Source organism: Merops nubicus, unplaced genomic scaffold (assembly GCF_000691845.1).
Source record: "Merops nubicus isolate BGI_N331 unplaced genomic scaffold, ASM69184v1 scaffold48295, whole genome shotgun sequence".
Classification (NCBI taxonomy): Eukaryota; Metazoa; Chordata; class Aves; order Coraciiformes; family Meropidae; genus Merops; species Merops nubicus.
In genome coordinates, this window is record NW_008611239.1 from 1 (window position 1) to 25163 (window position 25163).

At 42.0% G+C, this 25163-nt stretch overlaps 2 protein-coding genes across 2 annotated transcripts; one reads left to right on the forward strand and one right to left on the reverse strand.

The window, feature by feature from the left end:
* The first annotated feature begins 417 nt into the window (after positions 1–417).
* Positions 418–19432, forward strand: MLH3 (mutL homolog 3). Its single transcript, XM_008941140.1, has 12 exons — positions 418–3706; positions 6816–6914; positions 7592–7662; positions 8614–8718; positions 10714–10786; positions 11434–11505; positions 12508–12616; positions 15934–16093; positions 17114–17137; positions 17345–17426; positions 18582–18733; positions 19361–19432. Exons 1-12 carry the CDS (start codon positions 418–420, stop codon positions 19430–19432), a joined length of 4308 nt encoding a protein of 1435 aa, XP_008939388.1.
* Positions 19433–21064: 1632 nt separating this feature from the next.
* On the reverse strand, positions 21065–24810 carry EIF2B2 (eukaryotic translation initiation factor 2B, subunit 2 beta, 39kDa; the record flags this gene model as incomplete). Its single annotated transcript, XM_008941141.1, is given in 7 exon segments — positions 21065–21222; positions 22115–22181; positions 22850–22987; positions 23847–23942; positions 24170–24333; positions 24596–24708; positions 24710–24810. Coding segments are annotated over 7 exon segments (837 nt in total), but the record flags the coding sequence as incomplete, so codon positions are not given.
* Between the last annotated feature and the right edge of the window lie 353 nt (positions 24811–25163).

The following is a 25163-nucleotide window of genomic DNA, read 5'->3' on the forward strand; positions in this document are numbered from 1 at the left end:
CGGCCGGATACCGCTCACAGCGCGGGCACCGGGTCCACAGAGAGGGCTGTTTGCTTGCAGGTCCTTTGCGTTTCGCCTCAGCGTGGCTGGAGTTTGTTTTGGGGATGCCGAGTTTGAGAATCCCGTATGTTGTTAGGGAGGAGCTTAGACTCGGATTCTGACCGTTTAGCCTGAAGGCACCACCGAGGTGTACGCAAAGCCAGAGCAGGAAAGTAGTGAAAGAAAAAGCCTCTAAATACCTGGAAAACTAACAAAAGTGTATTTATGAGGGTGAACGCAATAAATGAAGTTTTTTTTAATCAGGCCTTTAATTTGTATTTCTTCTTTTTCTTCTCTCCACCCAGGGAGTTGTTGTAAGGAATACAGAGGAGTGAGCTCCCTGCAGCTTCTGGAGTTTCTCACCTATCTGATTTTGACATGATCAGATATTTGGTGGAAGATGTGCGAGCCAAGCTGCGTTCTGGAGTCACTATCAACTCTCTGGGGCAGTGTGTCGAGGAGCTTGTGCTCAATAGCATCGATGCCAAAGCAACATGTGTAGCTATCAGGGTGGATTTAGAAGCTTTTAAGATCCAGGTGGTGGACAATGGCTCCGGGATGGGGAGAGAGGACTTAAACGCAATGGGAAAACGATACTTCACTAGCAAGTGCAGCTCAGTGGGAGACTTGGAGAACCTGACGTTCTATGGCTTTAGAGGAGAGGCTGTGGCAAGCATAGCCAACGTGGCCAGCATAGTGGAAGTTTCATCTAAGACCAGCAGGACAGCAAAAACTTATGTGAAACTATTTCACAATGGGCAAGCGCTGGAGGTCTCTGAAGCAGAACTGAACAGACCAAGTGGTGGAACTACAGTCACCGTGTGTAATCTGTTCCATCAGTTGCCAGTGAGGAGAAAGTGTATGGATCCTGCGTTGGAATTTGAGAGAGTGAGACAGAAAGTAGAGGCTGTTTCGCTCATGCATCCCTCAGTTTCACTTTCCTTAAGGAACGACCTGTCTTGTTCTATGGTGCTTCAGCTCCCTAAGACAAGAGATGTATACTCTAGATTTTGTCAAATTTATGGACTGGGCAGATCCCAGAAGTTACGAGAAATAAACCATAAGTCCGGGGGATTTGAGCTAAGTGGTTATATCAGTACTGAAGGACATTACAACAAGAACATGCAGTTCTTGTATGTGAACCGAAGGCTTGTTTTAAAGACAAGACTACATAAACTAATTGATTTTTTATTAAGAAAACAAAGTGTCATTTGCAAGGCTAAAAGTGGCCCAGCGAGCAGGCAGGCGAGTTCAAGTCCCGGCCGCCATCGCTGTGGCCCAGAGTTGTATGGGATCTTTATTCTCAATGTGACTTGTGCCTACAGTGACTATGATGTGTGTCTGGAACCTGCAAAGACTCTAATTGAGTTCCAGAACTGGGATGTTCTTCTAACTTGCATAGAAGAAGGAGTGAAAATATTTTTGAAACGAGAACATTTATTTATTGAACCATGTAGTGAGGACATCAGAGAATTTAATGAAGTTAATGACTTTTGTTTGTATAATGCTCCATCTCTGAAGCCCTCAATCTCTGATGAGAAGAGCATCCAAGACAGTTTTAAGAAAGCATGTAATGAAATTGCAGATTCCTATGAAATGCGTAGCTTGCAGTCAAAAGACGTCAAAAGGAAATCTATTACTGGAAAAAAATCTTTAGGTCTTACAGAGGCAAATATAAACCTACAGGAAACTGAAATCGCCCCAAATCAGAAGATTGCTGAAGATCCATGTAGAAACAAAAAAGCAGAGATTCTACTGCACAGCAAAGGTGACGCAGCTTCTGATTCGATTATATCAAATATCTCGGAGCAGGAGCCAAAAGACACTAACAGTTCCCTAAAAGCATCTGATACTCATCTAAAACCTTCCAAAAATCTTTGTGCCTCTTTCAGTGGAGGGGCGAGATCAGAAAAGGGAAAACCAGGCAGTTGTGGTGACCTACAGCATTGTGGAGAGAGTGATATTAAGGACGTGGGAGGCCAGCAAGGCAAAGCAGTGCAGAAAAGCAGTGTGGTCCATGTCTTAAACAGTGGTGGTACTCAGTCACCATCTGAGAGAGAAGACTCTGCTGAAACAGCAATGGAACCTGAAACTGTCTCTGGATGTTCCCTGATGAGACTGTGTGGTGCAGGAAAAGGAGACAAAGAAACTGGTGAAGTGATAGATGGTGCTAGAAGAGGGGCTGTTAGTCCAGTACTGTTAAAATTGTGCTCTGCAGGCCTCATAACACATGTAATGCAAAATGAGCCCTCACGTGAATGTGAACCAATGGAAGCAAATCTTTCGTTAAACATGCAATGTAGAGCTGGCCCTGCCAATGCCAAGGATATTTCTGGGCACAAAGTGAATTTTCTGATTCAGTCTTTAAATGCTAAAACTGTTTCTATTAATACAAGTAAAGAATATACACCTCCTTACACCAGAGAAGTATGCACAGCTGATGGCAACAACTGGTTAGAGAACAAAACTTTGTCAAATGAGGTGAGTGCGGATGTAGCTATGCCCATTGCCACCAGTAAAATAAATTATGAGACATCAAATGTTACAGAATTGCCACTGGCAACTTCTTCAGGTATTACTCACAATAAAGTTATAAAAAGCACCAGAAGACAAATAGCTGTGCCAAGATCTCAGCTCTCTAAGAAGCTGAGCTTGTCCACACACCTGGGTTCATTAGAGAAGTTCAGGAGATACTACGGGCGGGTCAAGTGCACACTGCGAACACCGTTGTTGGAGCCGAGAGAATTTGGTCTCTCAGTTTGTAATTCACAACCTAATTCTGACTGTTCAAAGAATGAAACTGACAATCGTGGGAACCTGAGCACTTGTGAAACTCCAACTGTGGAAGATACGGGTTGTAATAATAGTAGTCAAGTTTTTGGTTCTTTGGAAGAGACTTTAATCTGCAGTGGAGAAACTTCACAGGACAAACAAGCCCTTTGTCAGTGTCTTTTGACATTGTCTGGTTACTCTCAGATTAGTAAAAAAAATACAAGTTGTAAAAGATCTCCGGGATCATTATCATCCAAACTGTCCAGAATGAAAAGTGACCACAAAGTAGAGCAACTTGGTGAGCAATTCCAAACAGGTCCAAGCAGAAAAGATGACTTCTCTTTTGATCTTGAATATTCAAATAATGATTTTTTGGACAATGCTTGTCAAACATATAGATCCTCAGTAGAATCAATGAGGGAGAGTAATTGCAGCATTTCTAAGGGGGATGCATGCTGCCAATCAAACAGCACGAGAGCAGAGTCCCTGAAAAGTCCTGTCAGCCCATCGTCTCTCAGCAGCATAGAAGGGGAATACACCATCTCTTCAAGCACTGTTTCATCATTACCTGTTAAAAAGGATTGTGCTAACATCATCTATAAAGACAAAAGTACGTTAGACGAGGCCTCAAAAGGGAATTTGAAATCTACTGAGATTCCCTATATGAGCTCTCCAAGTAACCAGGAATTCTCTGCAGACAAGATGAGCACGGGCGATCGCAGGAGAGATTTGGGTTCTGACTGGCTGCAAGATTTTGATGTTTCATTGGGTAAGACAATATACATCAACAGGGCGACTGGACTGAGCACCTACAGCACTCCGCCTCCTGAAGGATTTCAGGCTCCCTGCGTTCAAGATATAACAACAATGGCTGTGAATGTTGTTACAGAGAGTGGTAAGATGGAGGGTGGTGGTGATTGTAAAAATGGGGAGAGGAAACCCACTTGTGGTCTATCAGGTGCACAATAACTTGCTGGCAGCACTTGACAGTTTATTCTGAAATAACTGTTGCCTTACTTGTAGCTGTATGGAAAACAGGAAAGTGCTGGGAGCTCTGGAGACAGTAAAATGACATTCAAGATATTACAAGATAATTTTCAATAAAAGAATAAAAAGAAATATCAGACACTTGTCAGTAGACAGCTGCCTGTTTTCACTGGGCATCATCACATTTTCTGTGATCACAGTTAAATATAATTGTTGTCGTACATAAAGTGAGAAATATACTTCAAAGTAAGCTTACCAGAAAAATACTGTGGTTTTTACTATTTTTTTCCTTAAATGGTTATGTTTCTAAGGCATGTTGTTACTAAGAAAACCACATTAAAATAATCTTTTTTCAACCTGCATATACAGTTTAAAACAACCCTTGAAAAATGAACAACAATCCAAGTCATTGTTGTGAATGTGTAGTCTCCTTTCTACAGGTTTTGGAAGGCTGTTCCTTCACACTCTAGCTTTGAAAGAGAAGTTGTACAGCATTGTTGGTTGTTTGGTGGTGGAACTTTTCCAGGGGTGACAGGTCACCACACTGTATTGGTTTTTGAGGGGTGTGGTGTTCATGAGTCTTCACCGATCTGTCCATTTGGTTTGGCTGTGTCCTCCTGATCTGGCTCGGCAGAATATGTCTTTGAGAGTTTTCCCATACACTCAGAGTTCTTGACTCTGTTTGTAGGCAGATTTTATGAGTGAAGATGCAGCCGTTCTGCAGGTAGACTGTACTTTCCACTGCATAATTTGTTTTGAAAAAGTAGTTTGGACTTCTTTCAAGATAGTTCTCCAGTGAAATATTTGTCTAATCAATCATGATAGCCTCTGGTTTGTTACGTTTTTGTCTGTTACTTCCTTCTTTATCAGCAGTCATAGAAATACTGACGCAGTCAGTGTTTCAGTTGTTAAGTTACTCTTTGGTGAGATTTCTACTGCAGCTTTTTTGCTATTCTTAGGTTGAAGGTCAGACCTTCCAAACCTTTGCAAGGTGTTTAAGCCATGGCTAGACTCTATAGATCTTAGATTTTCAAACTTCAACAAACATGTTCTTTCATACGTTGTTCAAGCAGAGGATATTCATTCTTTTTAGCCATAGGAATAAACATAACTGTGTCCTAACAGATTCATGTCTCTTGATGTTAAGCATCGTTTTGGACTGCTGTTAAGACTCAGGAGTAGAATAATTTCTTCTCTTGCTATGTATGCTTTCATTTTGCTTTTTAGAGTAGTGTCAGTAACCCCATGGTGTTGGCTTAGAATTTCATGGCTCAATGATTTATTAAGAATAGTATCTCATACACGAATTCAGGGAAATTACACTGGTAGGTGACAGGTGGAAGGAGGCAAGAATAATCCACATTGTCTTTTCCATGACAGCAGTGGCCATTTGCCATCTTCTCCAGTCACAAGCCATGTGCTCAATAAAAGTGCTCAAATTTGTAGGTTAGACTCAGGCATTTTTGTACTGGTTAAACTCATCGCTACAGGAAAATTTCTCAAAGCTTCATTTCACCATCTTTCTGAATAATGTAATGCTATGAATTTGTAGTAGGTTTACAACTTGGTCTTTGTTGCTACGCCAGCTATGTTTGCATTTGTTGTTACTTTTATTGCATTAGTAACTGATACATCACTACGCTGGTGCATTTTAATGATCTAATTGAGGCAAGCAAAAATGAATACTCAAATATGGTAATTGTATGTGGTTTGGACATATAAAGTGGTTACATTATTATCTTCAGCACCTTTTCTGATGTTACTTGTCAGAAAAATCATGTTAGTTATACCTCTGCCAGCCCTGAATTCTCAGTGGCCTTTGGGCAAGAACATCCTAGCTTTATGAACAATGTATATCCTGAATGATTTTCCCTGCAACAAGAAACAGGGAGGTGACTCTTTGTTTATTGCACATATAGAAAACTGGACTTCTGTTCCTGTAGATGACAGATGCTTGTGTGAACTTGAGAGATAATATCTTTCTGTGACAATAGCTATAAAGTTTGTTCCATGCCTGAATTAGGCAGCGTTCTTCAGTTTGCCACAGTTTACTGGCAACCATGTCAGGCCAACCTGTCCTCTGTTCTCAGTGCTGTGACAGTGGGATGCTGAGTTACTTTGCTGTGCTGGGCTGTCAGTTTGGATTCTTGAAAGGATTCTCAGTCCCCAGGGTAGGACTATCATTGGTCCTTACTGGAATGGAACCAACAGTTTGGAGTCTGCGGACTGCCCTTGGATCTCATAGAGCCTTTTCATACTGAGCTTATCAGCATGCAGCTGGTTTTCTTTGGCGTTATCACTCTGCCACTTTTCCTGAATGCACACCCTTAACTTCTCAGTAGAAAGGAACTGTATTAATTCATTATTATTTCACAAAGAATAGAAGTCTGAACTGTACCAAAGGAAGGGTGAAATGTTTACTGCTGTGCTGGAAATCTGAGCCACTTTTCTTAAGAATAACAGCGCAGGTTTGGAATATCATTAAATCATTTCTGGGTGGGTAGGAATATGTTGATAGGCTAACTCTGATATCTCATGTGGTCTCACTAACTTGTAGTTTTCAGCATTTCAGGTTCCTGATAACTGTATTAGGTATTTATAGGAGTGGTGATGGACTGACGGTGTTGCCACACCTTACCAAGGGGAAGTCAAAAGTGTTTTGATATCTGACAGGCTTCACTATATGCCTTCTCTTTCCTTTGGGGAAAAATCTTTTGATTGCACTAATTCTGGAATTCCTATGTGATTAAAGCAGTGGCCAGTTTTAAGAAGGACGCTCTTGCAGAAGCTACAGTAGTATTTTAAAATAGTACATTTCCTGACACAAGTGTGTTTAATAATTCTCGGCTTCTTACATATGTGCTGTTATTTCTCAGTGTTAGATTGCAAAGTCTGGGGGATACTCTAATTTGTACAGGGCTAAGCACACACACATTTATGGGAATATAATAACTGTATAGCTTTTTCGAATTTTGCAAGCTGTTGAACCTGCAGAAGTACATTTATGTTGTGTTTAGGATTTCAGTTCAGGTGCCATCCTTTTAGAAGTGAGGTTGTGCTACCCTTCCTTCCAAGACTTCAAAAAGAGAAGACTCTAGCAAGCCAGGATCTGAGAGGTAGGGCCAGCTTTCCAGGACACAGTGTTCTGTGGTTAAAAAAAAAAAAAAAAAATCAAAGACTTCTCCCAGATGTCCCAACAGGAACCCAGAATTACTCAAGGTCTATTAACAATGGGACCGTGTGAGTCATCTCAAATCTAGAACTGGAAAAAAAGTCTTTTAGGGTTGAAGGCAGGTTAGGGGATACTTATTTACAGGATGAAATACCCAGTTCTTTGTTGAATTATGTCAGTAGTTTAAAGAATAATTACCTACTCCCTTCTTTGTACTCATTCCAACTTTGGAATGTGAAAAATAGCTTCAATCCTCACTTTTTTTTTCTTTTTTTTTTTTTCTTTTTTTCCCTTGGAAAGGATGAAATAATCTTTTTGGTATGTGGCTTTGTCCAGAGGGAGTGGGTAGCTAAACACGTCTCTCTTTACCTCCTTGCTCCCCTCATGCTTTTTCCAAGCCCTGTTGAATTGTACAGCAGCGTGTTTAGGAGTCAGAAAGCTGCACAGTCTCCTTCCTAGTTAAAGCAGACAAGAGAGAAGCCTAGGCTCATGTTCCATAGTTTATTTTTACATTCTCCACTCTTTATGAGAGAAAAAACCTCCAAAGTTTTGTGAGGTGAAGGTACCCAGTGCACCTTCTGTTGATGGATGGTGGTAGTCCCTCTATGTGTTCTTTCCTAGGTGCTGAAGGGGAGTCTCTCCAGTCATTGCTTTCAGAATGGGATAATCCTGTTTTTGTTCCCTACCCAGAGGTAAGTGTTATCTCGCATCTTATGCTAAAATAGGAATAATTTTATCCTTCAGTTATTTTCTGACATGGGTACCAAAACTGCAAATGTTGTAGTTGTTGCATGTAAGTTCCTCAGCAATATGTTACGCCAGAGAACTGGTGGCTACGTGTTCTCATAGACTGTATGCAAGCCATTGTTGTGGGTTTATTCCAAGTCAGAGAAGCAGGTGTCAGGCTGATCTTTTGCCTGATGTAATTTCAAAAGGAAAACATTATTGTAAGCTGTCTTTGCCTCTGCTAGTCATCTTAAAGCTGTCGAATGGCAAAATTATAATACAGTGTCTGCCCTCTTTGTGGACAGTTAAAATAACCCAGCTTTCTTCTGGGATGCAGCAGGTCTTAAAAGTGTATTTTACTATAGTTGTTTTCATAGCCTGACAGGATTATAGCACGTAAGGGGGAAACAATGCTGGAGCTTTTAGAAAAACTTCCTTTGTTGTCATGAGGTAGCATTATCTTTAATCGTCATGCTGTGTGTGTATAAACATACTATGTAACCATTTCCACCTGCAAACAATAGGGATGGAGTAGCAAACCACCTGCTGGTGAGTTTCTGAGCAGGAACCGTTCTGTTCAGCTGCTGGTGTGACTGTGTGCTCTGACTCATTTCAGGGTAATCTTTTGTAACACAATCCATTGAGAGCTCACATCAGCTGATAATTAACCTCAGTTTTTCTGATAGGTATTTGAAATCCGCTACAGGCATTTGAGTTATCCTGATGGCAAAGTGTATGAAGGTGGAAGCAAAGGGATTGCTGGGTGGTATCTAACGTAGTGCTATTCTCATCTAGAGAGTTTGGTTTGTCAAAATACAGACTTATTTAAAGCTGTTTTGTTAGGGGTATTTCGTGTGCATTTGGATTTTTTGCCATGCCCTTAATAGCCTGCTTGGTCTGTAATTCTGTTTTTACAGATTGCTGTCAATGTGACCAGCAATCAGGCTGACAGTCTGGCTGTGAAAATTCACAATATCTTGTATCCTTATCGTTTCACCAAAGACATGGTTCATTCAATGCAGGTACAATATGATCTATTACTAGTTTTCACTCCCAAATTCACACTCAGCTGATGGGATTTGCTGACATTTCTGCCTGGTGGGAAAGAGGTATCCAAGGAAATAGTTTGTATCCCTAATTTTCACAAGCACAAACAGAATTCTTGTTTACACAGTGGTACCAGTAGACATGTATATCATGCTAGATCTAAGTATCATCTCATGGTTAATCAGCTATCTGGAAGTGACTCTAAAATTCCTTGACTGTATGGTTAATTCAAATCAAGAGGCAGCCCTATTACTGCTGCTTAGAAACACTGTTAAATAGATGGTATTTCAATGGACAAGTGTTTATATTTATTGTAGGCATTTGCTTAGTTCATATTACTCTGAAATCTACCTCTATCTTACATTTTTATTGACCTTACAAATGTAATTCTTCAGCAGAATGCTTTCAAAAGCATATCCCAGATTTTGTGGAAAGACTTGAAATTTCACTTTAAGATTTATCTCTGCTCTGAAAAGTGATTCTTAAAAATGGCATCAGAGCATCAAGTTTAACTGTTTTAGTGCTTCATTATCAAATGTTTTGAATGTTAGCTTTAAACCTAATGTAAATGTATGGCTGCAATTTACGTTCTTTGATGGTTTGCCAAAGTGGATCCTCTGCCTCTCTTGCATCCCAATGACAAAAGGCTTACAGGCCCAGTTGGCATTATTCTCATGCAGTAAGGTTGTGGACTTTGAGATGGCAGGTTCTGCCTGTGTGGGGCTTGGTAATGTTGATCTCCACAGTGAAGAATCCAAATTATTCCCTTACTTGTGCTGTGTGTGCAAGAATGACAGGAGTAAATAAAGTTATTACAGTAAAAACATTGTTTCAAAAAGACAGGAGAGGAAAGCTGGAAAATGGAAGGTACCATTTTTCTGTTCACTCCTCAGAATAAGAACTGTTCTTTAAAACTCACTGAGTGGTTCTGCGATTAACTTCACCTGTGTAATGTTTTCCTTTGTATGTTTTAAAGAAGATAGAGCTAGAAGAAACTCCTGTCTCTGAAGAAGCTAAATACTGCCTTCAGTACCCTAGAGCAATTTTGAGAATCTCTGTAGAAAAGAACAAAAGCACAAAATACTGCATCGTGCCACAGGAAAAGAATAAAAAGAATCACTGATGTTTTGCATCACTGCAAAGAAAGAGGATCCTCTATTCATTTTTATTTAGGAGATGAGCAATGCAGGTGTTGTGAGACAAAGAATGCAGTGTGAGCTCTATCTAAGTGCGCTGGGGAGAAATACCTCCCTAACACCACACCTCTTAATTTAAATCTAACAAGGTGCTGAAAGCATTGTGCATCCCTGCGCAGCATTCCCTGTAGCTCTGGTTCATTGCTGACGCTTGAGGGGAAGGTGTAATCAAGTCATAGAGACAAATTCTACATCAGAAAATGAGGGGGAAAAAGTGCTTCCTGGCTCCTACAGATGATCAGCACAAGTCCTTAAGTACAGGGCAGGTTAAAAAAGATGCTTCATTCTCTTTTGGTCATATCAGCAAATCAAATCCTCAGAATTGCTGCAACAACCTTAATTAACAACTCTAGAAGGCTTCTGCCGAGCATTTAATCCATTCTGTAAATTTCCAGCTCTACCTTAGAACAATTAGAGCTCTTGCCTTTATGACCCTCTTTGAAAAATTGATACAGAATTATTTTTGTGGATATTTTGAAACTGTCTCAGTTCCAGGCTAAACTGTTTCGTGACTGACTTATGGGCCTTTGACCTTCTGCCAGTATTGTCTTTTTGCCCCGCTGTATTGATGAAGAAAAATTGTATACCTTTTCAGTCTCAGTTTTGCTAGGCCAAATTCTTTTAAGCCTTTGAGATCAGAAAAGTGGTTTCCGCTCCCCTAGTCATCCTACTAGCTGTTGTACTTGTTCCATTTTGATTGTTGTCATCTTTTGTTGATCTTCATTTTAAAAGTAATTTTGCTGCTGGGTAGTGATTTTTCTGAGTATCTTACAGGTTCTTCAGCAAGTGGACAATAAGTTTATTGCTTGCTTAATCAACACTAGGAATGAAATGGATAAAAAAGCAGGTAAGAGTGGTTATTAACATGAAGTTGAGGTAGCTGTCAAGTACAGGTAGACTGCAGAGGGAACACTGTCCTGTTTGTGTTCTCTTCTTGCCTTGGCATGATGTTGTCAGTAGAGGAAAATGTTAGTCTTCACTTGAAATTTCCTGGATCTTCTTTATCTTTATTTTGGACAACGCTGAATGTTCCTACTGCCTTCAGATTAGTGTTACAAAAATAGATGGGATTCAAATTACTAATGTCTTTCAGACTCTGTTCACAGTGTCTGGACATATTCATTGTTGAAGCTTGCTGAAGCTGTACAAAAAAGGCATTCAAAACCAGGAGTTTTCATAACATTTTAAGACTGTATTAAACAGAACTGTGTGTGGGTGATCCCAGCTCTCATTCTGAAGTTAGATGAAGATGTCAATAAACAAGAGTTTCTGACTAAATCTAATTGCCTTAATTTTAATGCCAATTTGGATCACAGAATTTCTGTTCTGCAGTGACTTTATGTTCTGCCAGCACAGCCGCCTCCTCACTTTATTTCTGTAAAACTGGCTGATAGTTGCCTTCTAAATGTGGCCTCTAGAGAGTGGTCATTCTTTCCAACCTGTGCAGTTGCCTACGAAGTTGCCTATTTCTCATCTCTTGTGGTACATTTTTAGATGGAAACCTCTTGATTTTGGTGGACCAGCATGCAGCTCATGAACGGATCCGCTTGGAGCAGCTTATTGCAGGTGAGGATTCAGATGGTCTTGGGAAGGAAGGTAATCAGTGCACAGAAAAGCACAAATGAGCTGTCTGAAAGGGGAAGCTTGCTAACTGATTTGTCATAAGGTTAGATCTGGGTTGTATGGAACCAATAGGGTTTTATCATTTATCATCTTTATCCTGATCCCTAGGAGAGTGCAGACATTTAGTATCTGCAGCAGTCATAGTATTGACAGTATTTCCAAAAATAGAAGATATACTCCCTATCCACAGAACTATCAAACCAAAATAGTTCTGACATAATGAAAGAGCAGGAAGACTGATAGGAAAAACAATGAAGAGGAAATAGAACAACATCAATAAGATTATGGGATTATACTGTGAAGAATAAGACATGGGAGGCAGAGTAAAATTGGTTCCTTTTTAGCTGAACACTGTGCTTAGAGCCTGAAATTTCACAATCTGAAGCTGTCTGCAGAGGGATAATGGTCTTCTCTGTAAGCTCATTAGCCATTGGTTTCAGTGCTAAAAAAGCACAACAGACATACATAAAGTACATAAAAATCATTGGCCTTCTTTTTCATCAATGAATACTGCACAGTTCCTGCAGAGAGGGCTCCAGGAACTCCGCTCCTTTTGGTCAGGTACTGGAAAAAGTTAGAAGTCTGAAGGGAGAAATGCTTAATGAACAGTATTTTAGTGCCATTTATATCAGACTTTTCTGTGGAAAAATTGCTCTCTGTGAGTTGGACTAAACATATTAGTAGTTTTTTTTTTTTTTGCTATTTAGACTGACTCTTTTTTTGGAACTGGTGGGAAAAAACAAAGTGGCATTAACCAGGCCTTCCCCAGAGACAAGATGTCTGGTCTGTGACATTCCCAGCCCTCCGCTGGGAGCTTCAAGAGAAGGCATTCTGTGGTCACTTTTTAATCCAAACAGAGGATTACATGCCAAACCACGGGGTCATTAAGGGTAATGCCTGCATAAATATTCTAAGAGAGGATAGTTCTGAACGGTTCATTCACAGATTCCTATGAGAAGGAAGCTGCAGCTTGTGGCAAGAAGAAATTACTGTCCTCCTCCCTCTCCCCCCCTTTGGAGATTGAAGTTACAGAAGAACAAGGAAGATTTCTACGGTTAGTAATAGCCAGTAGCTCTAAACTCTTTGGGACAGCTCTGTTGAGAGAAAGATCTCTGTATGTTGTTGCATTACTATGAAGCTTAGGAAAGAGGCTGTTAATTTTTCCCTGAGCTGAGACCAATTGGCTGTATATGTGCTGGGATCACAGGTGTGCTTCTCAGGCACATCATTACAACATCTCAAGACAAAACCCTGTGGTGTGCCACCTCTGTGCCTCTGCAACATATTCTGGTTTCCCTGGGAGAGTAAACCTTCATATGTGGGCCAGGAGAGTACCAAAGATGTCTCCAACAGATCCTGCTGTTTGGCAATCAGGACTTGGAAGTGCACTCTGGCATGCAGTGTCCATAGTGTCAATCTAGTGACTGATTGAACAGACACTATTTGAGAAGAACAGGATGGGCTGTGGAGAGTTTGTATTGTGCATCCTTCAAAAACACATTCCTTAAACCAAGGGGCCTGCCAAGAGTAACTAATGAATGCCGTTTCCCAGATGTTTCAGAAAAGTAGCCTAGCTACTATGAGGATGTGTAACTTTTGTGCTGCAAGATTTGTTGTTGGACTATTGCAGACCTATTGGATACCAAGCAAACTTTTTTTTTTTCTCCCAAATCCCTGTCACTTGCCACATGCATTTGTTTTTTTTTTTTCTCTGCACTGTTCCTCATTTTCAGGTGAAGTTCTAGCTTAACATTCACAGGACTATCTCATTATTCTGAAACTGCCCTTTTTTGTGATGCCTGCAGCAAACACAGCAGCTTTAAATTCACCCCTTGCTGAGGCTGTTGCCTGCTATTGGGATACGCTTGTTTGGTGTAAAGCCATTTTTGAGTGTATTCCAATCATAACAGTAACACTGCTGCATCCGTTGGGTAACTCTTTTGTGTGAGAATGGCCAGTACCAGAAATTCCAAAGGAAAGTGTAAAGCACTATTATGTTCCACCTGCCTTAGGGAAAAATGTGAGAATGTAACCATTGCTGTTCATAGCCCAGTAATACTTGCATGCCTTTGTTGTTCCCACTTCTTCATGATGTTCTTGCTAACATGACAGTATTTGTAATGTCCCTTGTTCAACTGTGAATTATTCTGCCCTCATCTTGGAATGTCTTCCATTTCTGATATATCTACTTCTGAGTAGATGGATAGCCAAAATTGATACAGTACACCAAGTGAGGGTGTCCCCTTGATTTGTACAGTAGCTTTGCAGTTGTGCCCATGTTTTCTGTCTATTATAGCCACAACAGATATTTTGTCTCCTCTTTTGGCCAATGCTGCTTGCATTAACTGCTTGTTTATTGAATGGTCATGATAATGAAACACAGAGTTGTGGCATTTTAAAATTTTTGCTATTTATGTAGAAACCAACAAAATGTGTGCATATATCAAATTATTCCTGCTATTATTCATCTGTCTTTAGAAACAGTGAATTCAATTTTTCTGTCCATTTTTCATTATACATTTTTCATCATTCTACTGATATCATTAATCATTTTTCTACTTGTTTTAAGTTCTGATTGAGTTCAATGTTGTCTTTAATCTCAGCTAACCTAAATAATTTTGTGTTTTCTACAAATATTCGTGTTTGACCATGCCCCTTCTTTTCCACACTGGTAATAAAAAGTCATGAAGATTCAGACCAGGACTCATGTCATGTTGCACACTGACCATCTGTTGTCAGCATGCCTTTTTTTCTATAGTCTCTAAATCATGACAAATGTTACCTCTCTACCCATGACAACTTTTTGCATTTGCATTCCTAGCTACTTCAAAGAGGCAGCATCAAAGGCTCTTTGAAAGACCAAATGAATTCTGTGAGCCACTTTTCTTCATCAGCTAAATCACAATCATGCTAAAAAAAATCAGTAAGAAAAAGTAAATAAGAGAGGCATGGTTTTGTTTGCTTGGTTGTTTGTTTTGTTTTTTTTTTTTTAATGGACATTGGTTAAATTATTCAGCACAGTGGGATGCCAGTTGTGGTTTTCAGTTATCACTTAAGATAATTGAGTCAAGAAGCTTGCTGGTGCTGGCATACACTGATGCTGGCTTACCAGTGCTGTTATTGTGTTGCTCTTTAATTATTACTATTTATTGGCAGTTCATCTCTTCACAGTCACTCTGTTAGACTACCCTTACTAAAAACTTATGAATTAAAAGTACTGTGTAAAGATCTAAATTCTATTGGTGTTATTGCTGGCAGAGTATGACTGTATTCTGTGGTAAAGTTTGATATAATGAAAGAAATTGACTTCCCTAAAAGACCTTTCTCTCCAGCTATGTTTGCTATTTAATAGCTCAGCTGGACCTCTGTTTCACCTGCAGCTTTGATTCTGTTGTTTGTCTCCCAAGCATTGTAGTAATGCATTGTTCCCATGACTGGCTTGAACTTCCTTTTTTTCTTTTTTTCCCTTAAAAATAAAAAAAATGCCTGACTGACTTCAATAGCTATTTGGATTCTGTCATTTCACCACAATAGGCTTTTTCTGTCTATCTCTGCTCTTGCTGAAGGCTCTACAGGTCTTTTTCTTTGAGAATTGCACAAGTTTTCTCCATATGGAGGTTAATAATTGTATTATTACCGTGAATGATTTTAGTAAGTTTAGTTTGGCTTCTTTTTTATTCAAAGACTCTCTTTTCTAAATTTAACCTTCACCACCTTGAAGTGAGTATTTCCTGAATTAATAAAATTAAATATATAGTGTTACAGTTTTTTTCATTTTGGAGTCAAGTTCTCATCTGAATCTGAAGTCCCCTTTTTGTGTGTGTTTTTCTATCCAGAAGGTGACATATGTCAGATCAACTAGAGGTTGTTCTTTCCGGGGTTCTCTTTGCTCAATGGACTGTAAAGTTCATTAAATGATCATCGTTTTCGTACAGTATTTTTTTTTCCATTGTAAGTATTTGCTATTCCATGTCAGCTGAAATCACAGATGTTTAGGATAGACTTAAAGGAGTCTTTGTGCTGTGTAATTTCAATATTTGGAGTGCTTGTGTGTTGAACCAGACACCTCGTGCATCTTTAGAAAAGGTAGATTTATAAATTTAGACACAAAGCTTCTCTCCACATAATAAAGGAAGTCTCAGATCTTGTGGTTGTGCAACATGAAATATGCACAGTTGAGTGGAGTTAAAAAACATGGCTGAATGTAGGCTGAAAGGGCACAGTTCCTTGGAATGTCACAATGCATGGATTTCGAGATTGGAAACTGTGGCAGGAAGAAACATATATGGGGACTACAGAAATATTTACCTATGCTGTGGAGACATAGCTACTCTGGTTGATACCTTATTTCTGGTGTTTTTCATTCTTCAGGTGCTGCTACAAAAGTTTGGAGGACTTGGGTCTTGAACTGTCATTTCCTGAGACCAACAGCTCCTTGATTCTAGTGAGGAAGGTGCCCCTGTGTTTTATAGAAAGAGAAGCCAATGAGTTACGGCGGAAGAGACCACCTGTCACTAAGAGCATTGTGGAGGTCAGCTGTGGATATCACCACAGGGTGACACTGGCTCTTGTTCTGTGTTAATGGCCTGGGGTATTAGAGTATCTCTATTACGAGGGATACGACGAAGCCTCTCGGCAAATGTGGGTGCCATCCCCTTTAGTAGCTAAATGGTACCACAGCCGAAATTCCTGAACTATAACAGAAACCGTGGGAAACTGTTTCAGACTTGGACTAGTGGAGAAGCTAAGAAAAATAGTTTATAGTGCAGATGTTTCAGCAGTTTACTGCTCATGAATGCCTGAATGGACAGTAAAACGATTAATATTGCTGATACAGAAATATTACTTTTTGGGAGTTAAAGTTGTTTTCATGAAATCTCTAGATGGGTAGTGCAGCTTTGTAAAAGCTGCTGTTCCAGATGTTCTGCAGTTTGAGGAAGAAATTGCTGAACTGATTACTTGCAGTTTCCATGATGAACAATTCTCCATAACCATAACTGCTTCAAGGACTCATTAAAAATTGTTCCTGGAGTACCATATTTGGCCGTTAGGCTGAGCCATCATGAATCAGTTCAGTCTTACCATACATCTTTTTTGATAGGAAAAGAAGAAATAATTAATCTGATTAATTTTTTTTTTCAAACCTTACTATGATCAGGAAGAGTTCAAAATGCACTCTCCTGGTGTGATTCGGGAGCAAAGAGCACTAAAAGTGGCGGAAGAAGGGGTCAGGTCTGTGCCTCACAAGTACTCTTTCTTGGCTGGTGCCTCAAAATCTCATGAGTGTTTTGGCAGATCTATTCTGCAGTCCTTTTAATGAGGGCTGGTAGCACCTACTCATGATTGATTATGAATTCATTGCATCTTAGACATCAGAAATTAAATCCACACGGAAGAAAGGGCAGCTATTCAAAGACACCACATGTTCATTGTGTTCTGAGGTGTAAGTTTCACTAGTTACATAGTAAATTATCCACTGATGTGGACAAAGCAGGGTATTGGCAATGAAAGGGAGAAGCAGCAACTGATGAGAGTTCCTTTTTCTTTCCAGGAGCTTATTCAAGAACAAGTTGAGGTGAGTCACTGCCTGTTTCTAAAGCTGAGTATAATATGCAAAACTTACTGCATGAACCAAAAGGAGTAAGTGTGTTAAACCTCAAATGAGAGAGGTGGAGTAGTTAATCCACTAGCTTTTCCTCATTTTTAGTTTCTTTTGTGATACAGTTCATCCTTTTTATCATATTAAGTGAAAAGTAAGATGATGTTCCCTTACTCCTTTTAGCTAGTGCAGACCACAGGAGGAGGAGCACGAGGGACACTGCCTCTGACGTTTCTGAAGGTGTTAGCTTCCCAGGCCTGTCATGGTAGGGAGACCGTGCTTGGTTTGCCTTTCATTCTTTCTTTTACCTTTTTTTTTTTTCTTTTTTTTTTTTTTCCTTAAACCTTTCTGTCTCAACACATCTTCCCTGGGGCAGTGATTTCAGAATGTGTTTGCAAGAATTCCAAGATTAAAGGTCAGGTGTTTCATAGGGATGAGGAGATAAGTTTTTTTTCACAGCCAGCACTATGAGGGAGAAGCAATACTGCCCTGATGTATACATGTATAGGTCTAACATAATTCCCCATCCTCACACAGAATACAGTTCTGAGATGCACTCATCTGTGTCAGCTCTTAACCATTCAAATAACAGCTCTGTGAATGGGCAAGCAGGTGTGGGAATCTCATGGAGAGCAAGCAGGAAAGACTTAAGCAGTCTTCCCAAAAAGCATCTTTTATTTCATGTAAGCATCAAAAGTGCTAGTTTAAGTGTGCCTGTGACCTTTCAAGTATTTTTGGAAGGAGTGCAGTAGGAATTTGGATTTATATGATCTGCATTCTTCAAATGGCAGACAATATATAGATTATTATTTTTTTATTTCTAAAAAAGTCCCATGGCTGAAAGGTAGATTGCAGATGGTCATGTGCATCTGTGAAGGCTAAAGATTGCAAGCACCTCTAAAATGACCCTTTAATGTTCTGCTTGGACTTCCTCTAGATGCTATTAAGTGCTCACTTGGGAGCAGGGACTTAACAGCAGAGCTGGAGTTTGGTTTTGGAACTGCCGCCTGTCAGTGGCAGGCACACACAGAGCTGACAAAGCCTGGGGAACTGCTCTTAGCTGTCGTCTTGGTTTAATACTTTTTGATTTGTGAACTGGCTGCATCTTCGGCTGTCACACACACACACAGCCCATTTTCCTCTTGCAACATCGTCTGAAAAGCCAAAACCAAATCGTCCGACCAGACTTGGGTTAGGTGAAAGCTTATGCCATGGAAAGGTGATCCTTATGGAGCAGGATGGTGAAGTGAGCCATGCCCCAACTGTGCCATACTGCAGCCTTTGGGCTGCCTTTGCAACCTCCCGGCTGATCTTTGGGACCTGCCTTGTTTTCTGTGAAAACCACAGCTGTGGAGGGAAGTCTGCTGGGTGATTTGAATTTTCTTTGGCAGCATGTGCAAGATTTTTTTTTTTTTTTCAGGAGCTATTAAGTTTAATGAGTGTTTGACTTTGGAGGACAGCTGCAGGCTTATCGAAGCTTTGTCATCTTGCCAGCTGCCCTTCCAGTGTGCTCATGGAAGACCTTCCATGATGCCTCTTGCAGATATAGACCACCTACAGCAGGAACAGCAGGTACTGTGTGGGACAGAGATACACCTCTGATAATGCACACTCTGGATCATGGAGGGCATGTCATGTATGTTTATGTTAGAACTAGAATGGGACAGTTTCAAACCATCACCACTGGCTGTATCTTACTTGAATTTTTACATAGCTGTTACCAATAAAATAAAACTTTAGAATGTTAAATCTGTGCAAGCACTTCAGCAAGGATCTTACCATGTTTCATTGGAATGGTCACATTGACTTGCATGGTGTCCCCTGGTTCTTAGAGTTAAGTATGTATTTGAAGTGTTTGCAGTTTTTAAGTGTAAAACTTGGAAAACAAATTCTGATACTGTACAAGCGACAAAGATGCTAATTAAATAAATGCTCACTTCCCTAAAGTTTAAGATGCTTTGAAATAGGAAAGAAAACCAAAGAAACAGTAATGTTTAAAGGAAAAAAAAAAAAAGATTACTCCTTCCCTTTTGCTGTTATTCTGCTATATATTTATGAAATCGTATTCTATTGAAAGCCACTTGAGACTTTGAATTAGATACCACAAAAATGGAGATGGCTGCATTAGGGCAAAGAGTGTGCAGGCATTGAAGCTCATTTACTTAATTATGATTTAATGCTTAACTTTTCTCCTTCCAGCCTAAACCTAATTTAGCTAGACTGCGGAAGATGGCACGAGCTTGGCACCTATTTGGAAAAAAGAGATCCTAATCCAAAAAAGTTGGGACTGTAAGCTGCAGCTGATAGAAGCGTTGGTATGATTCAGGTGCCTCCGCTGGACAATACCCTGTGTAGAGCCAAGTGTCTGAGCCACTGCAGTCACCAAAGTTCTGCTCTGAGTACTGACCTAAGAAGCAGAGACCAGCCTGGAGAACACAGCAGGAGCCCACCCTTGTAGCCTGGAGAAGTATCTTCAACATCAAGGAACTGCATTGTAAGCCTCAGCCTTATGTCAGTGCTTGACTATCAGAGGGAAGAAGCTGCAGCCACTCACAGTTACTAAGTGCTTTTTCTATGCAAGCACAGCGTGATCCTGCATAATAGAGAGGAGACTTTTAATTAATGTATTTTGTAGTGGTTTGAAAAAGGGGGGGGGAGAGGGTATTTATTAATAAAATTAACACTAAACTCTTTCCTTGGGCTTGTGGCAGTGGCTGAAATAAGAATATAGGCCAACGCAGCATCAAAAATATTTTTATTTAACTAGGCAATGAATGGCACACCCAGCTGCCTTCTCCAGCTCCCTGCCATTTGTATTAAGTGAGAGATTTCAAAATCCCAGCATAACCCCCTGTTCTCACGGTACAGAAACTTACCCCCACAGAAAAAATCAATAGCCCACAGCATATTTTACAACAGGCAGACTTTTTTTTTTAGAGTTTCCAGTTCTATTTTGTGTCCAATCTAAGGCAGAAGAGTAGATTTTATTTCAGAACCATAAAAGATGATGATGTCTTTATTTAATGATGGACATCCAACTGAAAACCAAATCTGAGAGATATTGACATCTGCTGAATCAAAAGCAAAACAAGGAGGGGAAACTACTTTCATCTCATGCCTTAACCGTGGTGTAATGTATCACCAGACATTGATAAAAGGGACGAAGGACAAGTGATCTGACCAGTGTGCAAGAGCCTGAGATTTCAAAGACCCTCCATGCTGCCCCTCACAAGTGAGACAGGATGTCCACTCAAGAATAATCACAGTCATTTAGTACAGAAGACAGACCCTACACTACAATAAGCCAAGCAAGAGCCTGAGCTCTGCCTTTTGGCACAGAGGTGAAAAAGCTGGTGGATGGGACTTCTGAAGCCTTTCATCAAGAAGGGAATTTCCATTCCAGTGTTGTACAAAAAGCTGGTTTGTATCTCAGCAATTCACCAAAAATTGTCAGAAAATTGTACCAGAAAAATCCATTTTGAAGACAATTGCCAATGGATCCCCATCACATTCATATGTGAAAGCAGACCTTGAACCCTGCCCCTGCCTCATGGCTGCAGGCAACCGCCTACACTGGTAAAACTCCTGCTAATTAAAGGAACAAATTAACTGCATACGGAAAGCGTGCTTCACACGGAGATCACTGCTAACAGCCTTTATTGCAGCATATTTTAAAGTGACAGCTTAGCTGCCCCCCAGAGTTACACATATGCCCTGCTGTTTCCTACTCAGAGCGGGTGTAACAGCTCCACGTGGCTTGTACCTCGGCACAGAGATCAGAACCTGCACAAGAGCGCTGTCTTTCGGGCAGGAAGGACGTCGCCGAGCAAACTCCCTGCTCACTTCCCACAGCAGCTCCTCCTGCAGCGTGGAGGAGCCCGGAGCGCGCCGTGCCTCAGCAGGTTAGAGCTCGTAGTCGTCGGGGTGGTAGAGCTCGCTCATGAGGCGGTAGATGTAGGAAGGCGCGTTCCCCCCGATGTTGGAAATGAAGAGAGTGATGAGCTCGGGCGGGACGTAGTCAAACACCGGGCAGTGAATGTTTATCTTCGCCAGGATCTCCCCTGCAAAGCGAACAGCAGCATTACTAGACAAAGCAACTCAAAGTACATTTAGCCTTCTGCACATCTTCCTGAGCCCCTGAAGAAGCTGGCTATGTACATGCCACCCAGAAGTCAGTACTGGGACATCCTGAATGCTTTCCAACTTCCTCACTGATGCCATTGAATTACAAGTATACAGCAATCTCGGGTCAATGGCAGCATTCTCTTTTGGTAGTTTTTACTGCGAAAAACCTCAGATCCCCTCTGACGTAGATTTACTAATTGCAAAAATCCCTGTTAGTATGTAATTAGAATCCTGATGCTGCCCAAGTTGCTATGTAAAGACAACCTCAGAAGGCCAAAAAAACAAAAGTCTGTGCCAAACCAAATATCTTCATTTGAAAAGTCTTTGTCACACAGAAGCAAGGTTTTGAAAGAGACTTTGCTATCTAAAAATGGGCCTAGGAGCTGATGCCCTTCTAAAGATGGCGCTTGTACAGGAAGCCCATTGCAGAGATAATGGGTCTCAACAAGTAGATCACATCATAAAATTTCAAAAAGTTAATGTGTTGTAGGAAAGAAAGGAAGCTGCCCTCAGCTGGGTCCCACAGGAAACTGCCAGCTGCCTGGCACATTATCACAATCCCGTAACGGAACACTTGACTCTTTCAGAGCAGAAGCAAGAGTGAAAATATGGTGTCCAAATGAAATCCATTTTCTGTACTTGAAGAGAAAGTTAAATATAAAACAGGATAGTTCACAGCACTTTTTTTCTGCTTAAGACAAGAGGAAAGGATTTTCTGTCTTGGGTTACATGACAGTCTTGTGTTTTAAAGTTTATATGAGCTATTAAGAAAGTTTTAAATTATAGCCTGAACCAACTTGTCCAGCCTGTATAAAGAAGAACCAGTACCTTCTGTGAATGGCAGCACTTCCTGTGGTGACACAAACTTGTGGAATGAATCTTCTTCATTAGGGAACTGAATGAGAAAGTACAGGAGAGGTCAGGAAATGTGAGAGTGCCTCATTATCCTAGCAAAACCAGATCCTGGGCACTGGAACCAAAGCAGAGGAAGATGACCCGCCAGGTGATACAACATCTGTTCAATACTGCTTGTGCCTAGAACCCCTGTAACACCTCCAGGTGAAAGATTTTTTTCTCAGAGCTTTTAGAGACTATGACCTGGCTGCCCTTCTGCAAAGCCTAGGGAAGTGGAGCAGAGCAGTGACTTCCTCAGTCTGCAACTTCATCTGAATACTGAAACATTATCGAGTGTAAGAAACCGTTTAGAGCATCTCCATCTCCCTCCTCTGTCAATACACAGGGTCTTTCAACACTAAGGATATAAACTGAAATCTGCTGTGGTTGAAGAAAAATTGAGTATGTGATGTCAGTCTCTAGTAGGCAGCGTTCTACATCTTTATAGGCAATGCACTACTTGTGCAGCATGTGCGGCAGAGGAGGGTGCTTCAAGGAGATGCCAAGTTGTGCCAGCTCTGGGCGAGGACCTCGTATCTGAAGTGGCAGCGCTAGGTGGGGCAGATGGCGTTCACCAGCCTGGCCCTGGGACAGGCGGCGCTCTCCACCCAGAGCTCCCCCAAGCACCAAGTCACCCCCATCCCCATGCAGAGCAGCTGCTGCACTTACCTGTGGTGAAAGCTTAAACATGGGGGCACACACGATGAGCGGTGTGGAGTGGTGCTTAGCTGCCAGTGCCAGAGTGTGAGTCCCACTCACAGCAATCAGGGCGCCGTTGGCCAGGATCGTCTTTGTACCAATAATGACCTTAAAAGGCAAATCAGCATTACATTGCACGTTCCACAGCAAAGTGGGGAAGGAACACATCCTGGCTCAGACCCTGCTGGCTGAGCTGAAGGAGTTTATCAGAACAGCCAGCCAAAGCGTAGAGTACAGGGCAGCTGGATGCCTCATCTGTGTCAGCTGGCACTGGCTTTGCACCGACACGTTCCTCTCTAACAAGAGCATGACTCCAGCACAGTGAGGCCTGCACAGAGAACTTCAGAGGACAAGTGTATGTTCTACTGCAAGGAACACCAAGCAGAAGCTGGGCTGTGTTCTCTGTTGTCCTGCAAGCCTGCAAAGTAAGATTTCTGTGAGTAACTAGACTGCTGGCTGCAACAATTCCCGCCTGTAAAATGGCAATAATGTAAAGCAGCTTAGACTATATAAATACAAAGTAGCATGACTGGATCTTATTATGTTACAAGTACTTTTTTTAATTTGGGGTGCCAAGTTTTCATCTCTAAGAGCACAGAACAGGTCTGTTCAAGAAGACATAGAACAAGTTTGTTCAAGAAGACACACCTTGGTGATTCCCTTCACCACCCATCCAGGGAGTTTCTCCCCTTTGGAAATGCTGCTTTTTGTTCTATCCTCTTTAAAAAGTGAGGTTAATCCTTGGAGGCTCTCCTGGCTTGGTTTCTCGTAACTGCTCTGCCTGTTAGCCACTAAGGCAGAAAAACCCGTCACTGTGCAGTTAGTCATCTTATTAACTTGGGGCTCCACCCCAGCTTTTTAGCCTTCAGTGAAGAAACATCCATCCCTGCTGGAACCTGCAGGTAGTTTGGGAGGCTTAAGCACCCAGCCTGCCATGAAGACTCTCCTCCAGTGGAGCCCTCCTTACCTTGTTGACTCGAGACATGACAGCAAAAATAGCTGCATCGCTCATGACAGTAGTTTCAATGCTCTCTTTAGACAGTCGGACAGCCATTTCGTGACCCTGAAAGGAGGGAGAATCCAACTGGTCCCCTGGGACGTGTTCCTGCCGCGCAGCTGCAGAGGCGTTAGCACTCAAAAGCGCCAAGTGGCGGAGCACAGGTAGAGCCCTCCGCCCGAGGGACGCGGGGCAGGACTCGGGGCCGCCTTCGCTCTCCCCCTGCGGAGCAGCTCCCGTGCCGTGAGGAGAGCTCAGCGGGAGCGTGCGGGGCAGCGCGGCACGGGGCTCACCTGGCAGAAGGGCGCGCACTCTGCCACGATGACCTGGAACTTCCTCTTGCGGGCAGCCTCCTTCAGGAAGGCCTCCACGGTGCGCGAGTAGCCGATGGTCATGATCACCTCGTTGGAGTGGATGTGCTCCAGCGCCTGCATAGCGATGTTCTCCGTGGTGCCCTCTGTAACAGAAGGAAGCTGCGGGTGGTAGAGCAGATGGGAAAAGCCACGCTTCCCAGGACACCAGGAGCACAGGCAAACAGCCCCCTACGCTGTTCCCTCCACACCGTTCCACCCATCTCTGTCTGACCCAAAGAGGACTTGGACTAAGTCCTAGGAGCAGGTCTAAGTCCTTGCTGTTTTCTTTCCAACTCAGAGGAGGGGAAAGCATTAGTCCCATGCCATAAGAAGCTCCACTCAGGAGCAGTTCAGACTCATCCATACCTAGCTCTATGAGCAGCTCGTTAATAGCTTCAATAACGTTAGCTCTGAGAGGAGGATAAGGGGTATTGAAATCCTCGCTCAGTCCTCCAGAAGTCAGGAGTTTGTGGAGGGATTATCTCCTCACTGCGCCCATGAAGCCTGCGGAGAGAGCAGCCCTTCAGCCTCGGGAGAGCGCGGGGGCACAGCCAGGCTGGGACCGTCCCCGCACGGCGTGCCTGGACACAAACAGAGGGAGGAGAACCGCGTGCAGGAGGCACGGCACGCCGTGCCAGGCCACCGGGCTGTCCCTGGCAGAAGGACACTTGAAGCTCTGCCAGAAAGCACCTTTGTAAGCCATATGCAAATGCCACGGATGCTCCAGCAGGATGGACCCTCCTGCGAGCACAAGGGAAGAAGAGCCTGAGATCAGGGCCCAGGCTGTTCTCACCCAGCATGTTATGCCAAGTGCAGTTTTGTTGGAGGAGACATCACCGGCTACTCTACACCCGACCTCTCCTCCGGCGTTGAACTCACTGGAGGCCTCTGCAGGAGAGGGGGTGGTGGAGGCAGAGGGGCCCCGCTTCGAGCC